Source organism: Podarcis liolepis, assembly GCF_965112155.1.
Source record: "Podarcis liolepis genome assembly, chromosome: 7".
Taxonomy (NCBI): domain Eukaryota; kingdom Metazoa; phylum Chordata; class Lepidosauria; order Squamata; family Lacertidae; genus Podarcis; species Podarcis liolepis.
Window position 1 is genome coordinate 57,291,409 of NC_139561.1, and position 12,501 is coordinate 57,303,909.

Here is a 12,501-nt window from a genome sequence, read left to right on the forward strand (position 1 = left end):
CTACAGATCTTGCCCACCTGCTTCAACACCTCCTGCTTGTTCTTGTTCAGCTCCTCATACTTGACCTTCCACTGGCTCAGCTCCCCTTCCAGCTTCTCGATGTTCTTGCTGAGGGACAGCTTGTCCCTGAAAGAGACAACAACAACACAAAGGGCAAGGCTGAGGGCCGCACTCTGGGCGCTTCCTCAGCAAGCGAGAGGGGTGGCACAGGCAGCACTCACTCCCGCTCCTTGAGCAGCACTTTCTGGGATTCGTCCAGCCTCAGCTTCAGGGCCGTGATCTTGGTGGCGTCCTCCTCGATGACGGAGACATCCTCCCAGAGCAGTCGGCTCCTCTCCTGCCGGGCGAAAGATGAGCGGACGCTGACCGTGCTCCGCTGGTCCCAGCACTCCTGCCCTTCTTGCTTGCTCTTCAGGAGGTTCTCCATCAGCTCAAATTCCTGTAGCGACTGCGGAGAAGAAGAGGTCACAAATGCCAAAGTCAGGCCTGTCTACAGACTCATGGTATGCTCAGGTGTGGTCCGTTGTTCTGGCCGAGAAATTGACTTGCCAGGTCAGGGCAGCCAGAGGCAAGGCGAGTACTTTATCCTTCTATAGCACATGCATCCCCAGGGTGGATAAAAATCAATGATTTTTTTAAAAAAAACAACAACCACAAAATTGGATTTTTAAAATTTACATTGGATTTTTTTTTAAAAAAAACATTGGATTTAAAAAAACAACAACATTGGATTTTAAAAATAAAATGCTTTTGGAGGAAAAATCTTTCTAAATATACTGTAGTTTTCTATTTAAGATACCTTATTGTCCAAAGGCTATTCATCAGTTAATAAGGATTTGTTTTAAGTTTTTTATGTGTGCTAAAACTCATTCTAAGTTTTTTCTTTAAATGTTTAACACATCAGTTAACAAACATGGGTACATATGCTATAATGTTACTGTTTTACTTAAATAAATTGTTTAAATTGTTATTACGGAAATGATTATATTTCTTTCCAATAAGGTGCAGCAGAAAAGTTGTCCAAATGTATACAGTTAACTTATTAAACCTCACAACAATTTCATAATTATCTGTCTATGTATTTCTTATAGTATAACCAAATCAGTAATTTTTTACATAACTGTAAAAACTACTCTGAAAATTTATTATTCCAAAAATAAAACCTTCATCTGGTTTAAATATTAAGATTATACTACCAAGAATGAGTTTTTCTGTAAAAAAAAGAAAAAGATTTAAATCAAGTCTTACTGACTAGTAATTTAAATCGTGATTTAAATCAATTTGATTTAAATCAAATCCACCCTGTTCATTCCCCATATGAGATGTGATGGTCAATCGAGACAACCTCAGACCCACGGAAGCAGAGACCTACTGGATCAGAGACTGTAACATGTATTATAAACAGGCTCTAAAATGTTGTGCTTTTTTCTCAATACAGATGAGAGACTAGCTGCAATTGTTTTTTGCGTTTTAAATTATGTTTATTATATATGAAAAAGCAATAAAATGCTTTTTTGAAATGACAAAGTCACGCAGGGCTTGACAGCTGATTACCAGAGTGCAGGTTTCAACTCCCACTCTCACCTTACCCTGAGGACAACCCTGGATTACCCCTGTGGGTGGCTTAGCGGCAACCCTGGCCAGGAATGCACCACTAACTCCAGGGCTGGAACATCAGAGCTCGCTCTCCTCAGGGAAAAGCTGCTTCCACCTCTCTGAGAAGTGTCTATGAGTGAGCGGAACTTGTTTTAGTCCTCCAAATCGATGCGTTCTGGAAAAGCGAGGCTTGCATAGCAGGATTTCTGCTCTAGACATGCACAGCAAGGTGAAACACACAAGTAAAACAGGATATGGGCAGATATTAATGATCGCTTCATGATCTTATAATGGCTTTTACTTAGTTGGCAGTTTATAAACAAAGCAAAACAATGTGCATGGGAGAAACTGGAGGGGGCTATTATGATTTTTCTACTGAATGTTGCCAGTTGCCAGGAAATTCACTAACTAATGCTATGCTAGTGTGGCCTTTGCCAACCTGGCGCCCTCCAGATGTTTTGGACTGCAGTTGCCACCAGCAGTGTATCCTTTAGGTATATGTTTATTGTTGCAAAGTGACATACATACAAACAAACAAACTGACAATGCCCATCAGATCAGGGGCCATTAGTTATCTATAATTTCTCGTGTAAAACACAGAAAAAGCATTTGCTTGCAAGCAGCTGCTCCTGTGCTATTGGCTGAACTGCTGTGATGTCACAGAATATTTATGAACATTCTATCTACAAAGAAGGAATCATTGAACTTGAAAGTGTTGAAATTCTGTAAAGGAATAAAAGTTTGCTAGGAGGGAAAACTTAACACAGAATCTATGTGCTGCAAAACAAAACAATGGCGAGTGAAGCTATGCAAGAAAGAGAGAGAACCTAAGGATTATTTCTGGTATTTCACACAATGACTGGAGGATTGCCTGAACTAGGCAATTTACTGGTACCGAATGAAACCTGCCAAATCGTCGTCTAAGAGTGTTTAGTATAAACATAATGAAATGTGAAGGTGAATGAGTTGCCTATTAGCCCTGATTGCAACTCTCTGCCCAAAGTGCTGTGCTTGGCCAGCAAAGCCAAGATACCATCGAGCGATTCCATCGTCCTAGAGCACAGGCAACAGGGAGGAGTTTAGCAAATTGTAACTACTCTGAAGACGACAAATTGCTCTACCCTCTATATTCTGCATATGTGAAATTATCTTCTCAGCCATCAGTTCCCATCGGCCTCTGCCTTTGAGTCCAAGCAATTTCCTTTTGATGTGCACCAGCTGGCTCTTTATGGAAGCCAAAATTCCCATCCCTGCACTTTCTCACAGCAAAACGCCTCACTATTTTGCATTTCAGTTGCTTTGTAAAAGCCTCCTCATCCCCCCCAAAATATTCAGTTTTTGGGGGGAGGGAACAAAAAGGCCAGAGAGACGTTCAAGGCAAGCAATTCAAGGCAAGGCATCTAGAAGATTGATAAAAACAAAAGACAAATGAGGGTCTGCAAAGCCCTTTCTCTGGCTTTCTGTGAAAATGCTGGGTTTTTAGAACCCCCAAAGAAATTTGTACACCCACAAAAATGTCTTGCTCTACTTGCTTGTATTTCAGTAAATCAAGATATAAAACAGGAAAAGTATGTGGATACCAGAAGTTGGTGTGGCTTGTTGTGCTAAACAAGAGGAAGTAAACTGACAGGTTAAATGATTGCTGACAATTATCCTGGCTGGCCCCACTTTCCATGCGACCTCCTCAAGGCCTCCCTGTCATGCATGGAGAAGATTGCCACCTTTTAAAACAGCCCTTGCACCTTAAATATGCAGAATGCAGTTAACTGAAGCTGTTCCTGGCACTGAAAATAACTGGTGCGAAAAGCTCCACCTGTTCAAGTTCTGAATTCCAGGCTATTTATTGAGAATTGCTCACAAGGAACTTTGGCAAGGTTGTGCAGTTGAAACTTTGCACTTGCTTGGTGCAATTACTGGGGCACGAGATAAACACACAGGCCTTTCCCCTAACCCTACAATGACTGTTCTCCCCTATAAGTAAATAAGTCATCTCTTTCTTCACAACCATGAGGTCTGGAACCCTGATTTGTTTTCAGTGGAAGGGCTGCAGTTCAGGGACAGAGCATCTTGCGCCATGTGCAAGAGGTCCGAGGTTCAACCCCCAGTCAGGGCTGGGAGACACTCTCACTTGAAATTTGGTATCTGAAGAAGTGTGCATGCACACGACAGCTCATACCAAGAACTAACTTAGTTGGTCTTTAAGGTGCTACTAGAAGGAATTTTTTTATTTTGACTATGGCAGAACAACACGGCTACCTATCTGTAATTGAAATCCCAGAGTGTGGATAATATTGTACGAGATGGACCAAATGGATTGGTATGAGGCAGCTTCCTCTATCCCTACAAGTCCTCCATATGAAGGAGGCCACTTGTGCCCCGATCCCCCTACTTACCTTGTTTTTCGGCAGCCTCTCAGAGCCCACATCCCGCACAGGCTCCTGCTCTGGGGAGGCCTCGCTCTCCTTCTCGGATGCGACCCGGTTGTCCAGCTCCTTCTCCTTCTCCCCTTTGCCCTCTCCCTTCAGCCGGGCCACCTCTTTGCCCAGCTGCTCGTTCTCATTCAGCACCTCCTGCCTCTCCCGCCTCAGGCTGGTCAGCTCCTTGGTCAGGGTCTCCAGTTTCTGGCGCAGCTGGCGCACCTCCTCTCGGGCCTTGTTGCGCTCTGCGCGCACCTTGCTCCACTTCTCCCGCCAGTTGGCGGTGCAGTCTGACCACCAGCGCATCGTCTTCTCCATCTGGGCGGCTCTGGCCCGCGCTTCCTCCAGCTCCCGCAAGCGCAGCTCCTCCCGGCTCTCCCAGTCACCGTCCAGGCAGCCGGCGCTCAGCAAGGGGAGCTGTGGAGGGGGGCCGGGCGAAGGGGTGCCACTCTTTGGGGTGGCAGGCAGGGAATCGGAGAGGCTCATCCTTTCGGGCTGAGGGCTGCCCAGGATATTGAGCAGGCTGCTCTTGGAGAGCTGGGGTGAATCAGCCAAGTGGGAGTTGGCGTTCTGGCTCATTTCGTGTCTGGGACGTGGTCTCAGGTTAATGGCAGCCACCTGGCCTGTTCAAGAGGTGTATGGCGAGGGAGCAGAAGCCGCCATTTTGCTCCCCAGCAAGAGTTGTTTTCTTCTTTGCCCCAAGGAATTCTTCAACTGTACACACTCAGGCCAGCATGACCGAGGCCTCACCACCTTCCCTCTCCAAAAATCACCTCATAGAAAGCCAAGCATGTTGGAGCCAGACGTCCAAAGAGAATGTTATTGATGCTTCTAGGCCGAAAGACAACTCTGGCTCCCTCTCAGTGAGTCCAGTGTCGCTGTGGAAACCAGCAGATAGAGAGACCTAAATAAATAAGAAAAAGGAATTAAAACCGAATCTACTATTGTGGCCTAAAACACAAGCAATTCTCAGTTGCAGCCTTTCACCATTTGTTATTGCGTCTGCTTTTTTTAAGGGAGGAAAAAAATATTACAAATCCACAGCAACATAGGAACATGCCTTATACTGAGTCAGACCATCGGGTCTGTGGAACTTGTGCATGGCTGCATGTGACATCCTTAGCTCTGGTTTTCATTACCGTCTTCCATCACAATGGATGAGGGAATGAGGTGTGTGCACAGGAAAGAATAGAAACTTATGATTTGCATAACGCTTTTCAGGTGCTCAAAGCCCTTTGCGTGTGTGGTCTGGTTCAAATCCCTGCTCAGTCATGACACTCACTGGGTGACTTTGGGCGCCAGTCACTGCCTCTAAGCCTAACCAGCCTCACAGGGTTGTTGTGAGGTTAAAATTGGAAGGAAGAGGGAAGCATGTCTGCTACCTTGAGCTCATTGGAATAACAGCCTTCCATGTTGCCAGCTTGGAACGTAACAGGCAAATTCCTTTACATGACGATGCTTGCTCTTCACTGAGCACAATTTAGCCCCCTTGTTTCTGGCAGCCCCCAATGACAAAGGAAATAAACCTATTTGTGCTGATTGCCTAATGTCTACTTAAGAGGACATATTATCATTTGTAAAAAAGCTCTGAGATTTTTAAATTTATTTTACAATCAAGTGGTGTAGAAATTTTATGAAATAAATAAAAAGTATCTCAAGATTTGCACACAGAAATGTGTGGAGATTTTAATCACAGTATGTACTTCAGGTTTTTAAAAATAGCAGTAATATGGAGCAATAATATAAAGCAAGAAAGCTTTATAACCCTCAGTATTACCCCTACCCCACTCCAAAATGGAAACTGATATTGCCCCTCCATATCTAAAAGCACAAGCCTCTATTTTGTCTTTTTTGAAATGTAACTTACAAGATTAGGTTGATAATATCTGCACTCTTAAGTTATTGTAAAATTTCTGGGTTTTTGCTTTTTAAAATAAAAATGTTTGTACGCATAGATATAGAAATAAGCAGAATGGGGGGGGGGGGAGTAGTGGAACGGGAGAGGAGCAACTAAGGAGGGAGACAGAAAGCACATCCAAGATTCCCATCAAGTTCCTCCCACTGACGTGGATGACAAGCAGCAGAATAGCAATTGAAGTCCAGGGCCAAAAAACCGGGCATGTGTGCATGATAATGTCCCAAATGCACACACAGAAAAGTAAGATCCAACGGACCCGTGTGCAATAGTCCCTGTCTGGAAGCCAGAGCTACTAAATCTCACTTGCTCATATCAACATCCCCCTGCCTCCCCACACATGCTAAAATGGTTTGAAAGGGTGGTCTCCAAGAGCAGCTTGAAAATGTATATCCCAAACTGCAAAAGCACACGATCATTCCTTGTTTAAATTAATGCAAAGGGGTTCAGTTTGTGCTTTGGCAACAGAGCCTGGAAAGGGATCTACCCCTTTCTCAGAGGAACGTAATGCCGGGGGCAGCAGCAGCAGCAGCAGCAGCAGGGCACAAGGTGACGTCATGCCATTTCCAACTCCTTTTGGAACCTGGCCTGGAAATTGTAGGAAGGAGACGGACAAAATTGGAGGGAGCTGGCGGGGGGGGGGGGGGCGAAGGAATAAATTTTTAGCCTGGAAGAAAAGGAACAAACAAAAGCAAGGAGGATAATTGCATTCAGACTGAAACAAACACACAGAGAGAAACATACATGCAACGGAAATTGGAAACCACAAAGGCACAGACTGAGGCCAGCGGGCCTACCAAGAGACTGTCATTAAGCAATACCCACACAGCTTCTCCACTGGCTAAAGATAAAATGGATCACTTGCCCTTGGCCTGTGCTTAAAAATAAGGCAGGAGGCATTAGGCAGAGAAGTGAACCAGCTCTTGAGAGAACCATTTTTCCTACCTGGGAGCCAAAAATGTTCACTCCTGGTCACATGGTTGTGAGGAAGGTGCAGGGGAGGTTGTATTTCCTGAGAATGCTCAGGGGACTGAATCTATCCCAGCACCTACTTCTGTCCTATTATCATAGTACCATTGAGAGTGTCTTAACCTATAGTATGTTATCGTGGTATGGGAGCAGCTCTGAAACGGATAAAAAAGCTTTACAGCGAACAATTAAAATTGCCCAGAACGTTATTGGGCTCCGACTACCAACCCTGGATGAGATCTTCACGTCTCGCATCTTGAAGAAGTCACATAATATTCTGAGAGATCCCACCCACCCTGCTCACAACTTCTTTGAACTATTGCCTTCGGGCAGAAGATACAGGACAATGAAAACACGAACCACACGCCTTCTGAATAGTTTCTATCCAAGAGCTCTGATTGCACTAAATAATGATCTCAGGGCCAGTTGCAAGGTTTAGTAAGCAGGGAGTAGAAGGAATGAGATAGGTTTTAGGTTATGTTATGCCTTTAATAGGTCATGCTATATTCTGGATTATGTTATGTTTTACAGATTATGTCTAAATAGGATGAGGGTGTCGGAGATACGTGCAAATGTACATGTGAACCCAGTCTTTGGGTGGGTGTTTGATTTTCGTTGTTGTGTATACTGTGTATATACGGACAATGACAATAAATTTATCTTACATACAGTATGGCAAAATAGGAGTCTTGTAAAGAGTCACATTTTACATAGGCTAAAACAACTTTCTGCATGAGGCACCAACCCAGCCACTGACTTGAGTTCCTGTGATGCTATGGGATGTTCGTGGACATTCCAGCTGCTGAGGGGAAATGTGTCAACAATAGAATGCTGATGAACAGAGCAGCTTGTGAGAAGGAAGTGAATATTCAGCTTGCCTAGGCACATTTGGTGGGTGAAGGATACTGTTCCTGGCAACCCTGAGATTACTGGATGGAAGAATGCTTTTAACTGTAACTGTTTTGGGCTGTTTTTGATCGCAATTGTTTCTTAAAACACTATAAACCAGGCATGTTCACAGTCCGGCCCGGGGGCCACTTGCGGCCCCCAGGCTGGTTTCAAATGGCTCCCCCGGCAATTTTGAAAAAGCAATCTCTTGCGGCCCCCAAGTGCCTGCCCATCAAAGCCATTTCCTTTTTGTGGGTTCGTCATGAGCTCTCCCCTCTGCACAGGGGGTGTGGCGAGCTCCTGCGCCATTAGGGAGTCCCCGGCTGCGTGGCTCCTTTGGTCGACCAATCTGGTCAGCCGGGGGGGGGGGGGGGCAGGCGTGGCTAAATAAATAAATAAATGAAAACTACAGTACACATTTGGGATGTTGATGCTGCAGCAATGGAGGTGGCAGAGGGGCGGCTGCCGCCTTGACCTCAACCACCATGTTTCCCCTTCCTCCGAGGCTTCTATCTCCTTTCTTCATGAGCCTGGGCAGCCCCTGAGTTCTTGGTTCTTCGGTGGTGGTGAGGAAGCGGTGCGCAGTGGGTCAGGCATGGAAGGTGGAGAAGGAGGGCCGAGAACGGCAGTGGCGGCGAGGCTCGGGCAGCGTGGTGCCTCCCTTCCCATCAGAGCAGCCCCAATCCCATTCCTACTTGCGTGCAAGCAGGAGGAGGTAGGGATCCCTCAGCTGGGAAGGGAGACTTCGCACTGCCTATCGGAGCAGCCCCATCCCAACTCCAACTTTAGTGCAAGCAGGAGGGGACAGGGATCCCAGCAGAGCAGCCCCAATCCCACTCCTACTTATGTGCAAGCAGGAGGGGGCGGGGATCCCTCAGCTGCAGTCCAGAAGATCTCTGTTTCACCCTTCACATTAGTGCAGGCCTGTCCCGTCCCCCCCAAATGAGATGAATACATTGTAAAATCCCAGTTAATGTCAGTTGGTCTAAATCAGGCATAAATATATTTGGACACAACAAGTATACCTGGTGTTATGTTCCTGTTCATATGTTGTGAACTTAAAAGTTGACAACCTTTATTACTGTGTAATGTACTTTACAATGTTCCTGACATATACCGTATTTTTTGCCCTATAGGGCGCATCGGCCCATAGGGCACACTTATTTTTTTGGGGGGGGGGAATAAAGAAAAAAAATTATTTCCCCCTTGAGCCCCAAAGAGCAAAGAAGCCATGACAGCGAGCGGGATGGATCCCGCTAGCTGTCCTGGCTTCGTTTTTAGCCTCGGGGCTGGGGGTCCAGGAGCGAAGGCGAGGTTGCGCTCAACCTCGCCATCGCTCCTGGAGCTTGCTTGCGGGACTGGGGGTGGGGGAAGCCCAAGCTTCCCCCGACCTCAGCCCCCAGTACAGGCTATTGCCCGCAAGCCTTGCGAGCCCGGCGGGAACTCCCACCGGGCTCGCAAGGCTTGCGGGCATCTGCGCGAAGCACGGGGCGCACTCCGCGAAGCACGGGGCGCACCTTGGGAGCCTGGCGGGCACTTCCGCTGGGCTCTGCAGGCTTGCGGGCAGCTTCCTGAAGCCTGGAGAGTGAGAGGGGTCGGTGCGCACCGACGCCTCTCGCTCTCCAGGCTTCAGCGAAAGCCTGCATTCGCCCCATAGGACGCACACACATTTCCCCTTCATTTTTGGAGGGGAAAAAGTGCATCCTAGAGGGCAAAAAATACGGTATTTCAGCTTTCTGGGTCTATTTTTCACCTGGCTTTCAAATATGAAAGGCAGAGTGATTTAACACCTGTATAGATTTGTCATCCATGTGACGAAATGAAAAGTATGCCATTTGCAATAAACTTTGCATAAAATTGTTGCATAAAATTTGCATTTAATTTTAATGAGTCTAAGAATGTCAGGCAAAATGGTCTGCATAAAATTGTTGCATAAAATTTGCATTTAATTTTAATGAGTCTAAGAATGTCAGGCAAGATGGTCGGGCCTCACGCATTTCACTTCATAAAATCATGCCTCAGTTCTCATGCTATCTGTTGCTGCATGTTCTAGTCTCCATCATCTGGGGCAACAGGTTGCTGTAGAGTCTCAGGAGTTAAAGCCCAGGAAAGGAGATGCCAACAATAATGGAGAGCTTGTTTCATTGAAGTTTGACCACAGTCACTGTTCTCATCTGTCTCCTCAACACCTAAGTGTAAATGTAAGTTAAACCCAACAATTTCTGTGGGGAACAATCCTAAAAAAAGCTCAACAACTTCAAACTTCTTCAATCCTAAAAAAAGCTCCGGCCCTCACCAGTGCTATAAACTGTTCTGAAGGTGTTTGCTTTTTGTTTTTGAGTTGTGTGTTTGCTTGCTGCTCTGGGGTGCTTGGGGAGGAAGGGCGGGGTATGGATTCAATACAAAAGAAATTGGTCCCTGGGATGACAGAAACAAGTGATTTCTCCCTGCCAGCATTAACCAGGGGTGATGCCTTGGGATGGGGCAGTTTAGGCAGGGAGTGTTGTGTGATATTGTTGTCACTTTTAAAAGTGGTTTTTTTGTTGGGAATCTATTATTACGTACAGAAATCTCCCAGTTAGGAGGGACTGTGTGTTTAAATCATTCATATATGCATGCAGTAGTGAAGCTTGTCTCAGAGATGGCGGCACCTTGCCCTGCTCCCACCCTCAGCTTTTGCCGCATTTGCCCCAAACCTGTCCCAACTCTACCACCATCTACTGCTTCGACTGCTCCACTCTCTGCTCCACTCTCTTGGCTGCCTAAAGATGATCCAGAGAAATCCCGGGCCCCTTTCCTCCCTCTCACAGGAAGTCTGGCTTGTGTTTACATCCACCCACAAGAAACCAAAAAACAAAACAAGGAAAGATGGAGCCTCTTCCAGACACATCTTTCCAACCCAAATTCCTTGGCTGCCTTTCTGCTTCCCCCAGCCCCAGTCCAGAAGTCTGCTGCTCTCTAGTTACTTAACAGACAAGCAGCTGGAGGCAGAAGCCCCCTAAATGATGACAGGCGACCCTTCCCAGTCTCAAGAGGCTGGCAAATAGGCAGAGATCTGTGAGATCTTCCAAACCCATGCCCTAGTCCTCCTGCATTGCACCCCACTGCCCCAGATGGTTTCCAGCAATTCCCAGTATTTTCTGGGCCCAGCTCTAAAACCATGTGAGGAAGGGCCAATTTGGAGGTTCCACGTGTACTTGGACTGAGATCTGCAAGCTTTCAATCCTGGCTCAAGAGGTGCTCATGGTGGAATGGATGTAAGGCAGCCTGACACAGCCACAGGGAGACAGCAAGCCTTGCATTTGCCAGCAAAGGTGCATCAAACTGCGAACTCAGCTGATTTCCTGCATATATGTTCCAAGACTGTGCTGAAAAGCAATTGGCTTTTACACAAGCCGTGGTCCTCCACAGCAACAAGCAGATGTGGCCCTCCAGATGTTTCTTGACTACACCTCCAATTGCTCCTGGCAACGTTAGGCAGGGCTGATGGGATTCCCACAGCATTTGGAAGGCCACAGATTTCTCTACCCCAATTTGTAATGGATATACATTAAAAGTGAATGTCCGAAATAGAGCAGCTGTTGGCGTTGGTATGAAACGGCTGTAATCTAATGTTGTGAACATCTAAAAAGTCGGAGACTCACCTGTGAGCATCAGCTACATGCGATTGCTAGCATTATTAGTTGTGTTATGAGAATTATAAGGTCTAAGATATAAAAGAAATTTACCAAGCAAACATAAATAAATAAATAAATAAATAAATAAATAAATAAATAAACCGTAAGTCTGAAACAGTACAGGAAAAAGTCCTGAAACCATTTTGTCCCTCCCAAATTGATCTCAAATGTTTCTCTGCAAGGAGGGAAGAAATGAGAAAAACCTCCCCATTGTCTGTTTGCTCACAAATCCTGCCTTAAGGGCACATTTAAGATATGAATAGGGCGAGCCTGTGACCTGGACTCAGGAATTAAGTATTTATCATCACAAAAGAATAACCAGGCTGTCCAGGTAAACCCATTAATAGCCAGGTAAACCCATCAACAGGTTTCCTACCAGACAGGATTCTGTTGTAGATCGCCCCTTCTCTGATGTATGTATGAATGATGTATGGGGGTGGTGGTGGTCTTGGGCTCCAGGGTGGACAATTTCAAAAGTCTATATAAGGGCTTGCGCACCATTGTTCAGGGTCCCTCCTGCCTCCTGCATGTGGTTGTGAGCAACCTGTTGCAACAGTTAATAAAGATCAGGCTTACTAGCTGCTTTGCTTCTCAATATTCTCTGGTTGACCTCTGCTATTTTCTCCTACCAATACAGAACCTACAAAAGGACTCTATATGGGCTCTTCGGTACCCCATAAGGGAAAAGGAGCATTTTTTTCTTATAAGTTGCGTAAGGAGAGTTGGGGAAATATAGGAAAAAATGTTGGGGTGTTCACAAAATTCATCCAGGATATTCAACATCCTCTACCCATTGCTACCTAGTATGCTCCTCCCCACTCTCTCACATCTTTATACCCTTTAAAAAAACAAATAGGAAAAGGCTGCTAAGAAAGAGGATGTCTGTTAAAAGGACAGAGATGTGTGTAAATCACTGGAGGAGACACAGCCAAGAAGGGGGAGCAGTCGGGGGAATAGAAGCCATTCAGAACATGGCAGATGGCCACAGAGAGACCCGCTGGCAGACCAAGAAGGCTTGAAGATGTTGCCAAGAGTGTCT

At 45.9% G+C, this 12,501-nt stretch overlaps 1 protein-coding gene across 2 annotated transcripts in view; it reads right to left on the reverse strand.

The window, feature by feature from the left end:
• CCDC102A (coiled-coil domain containing 102A) overlaps positions 1 to 12,501 on the reverse strand; it is a 37,389-nt gene that overhangs the window by 14,878 nt on the left and 10,010 nt on the right. For both annotated transcript variants that reach the window (XR_014528130.1, XM_083511477.1), the window contains exons 2-4: positions 3,990 to 4,917; positions 222 to 448; positions 18 to 126 (exon numbers count right to left, since the gene is read on the reverse strand). Coding sequence is in view for 1 of the 2 variants with exons in the window: in XM_083511477.1 (XP_083367603.1) it covers positions 18 to 126; positions 222 to 448; positions 3,990 to 4,592 (939 nt within the window). In the remaining variant the exon portion in view is untranslated. The remainder of the gene's footprint in view (positions 1 to 17; positions 127 to 221; positions 449 to 3,989; positions 4,918 to 12,501) is intronic.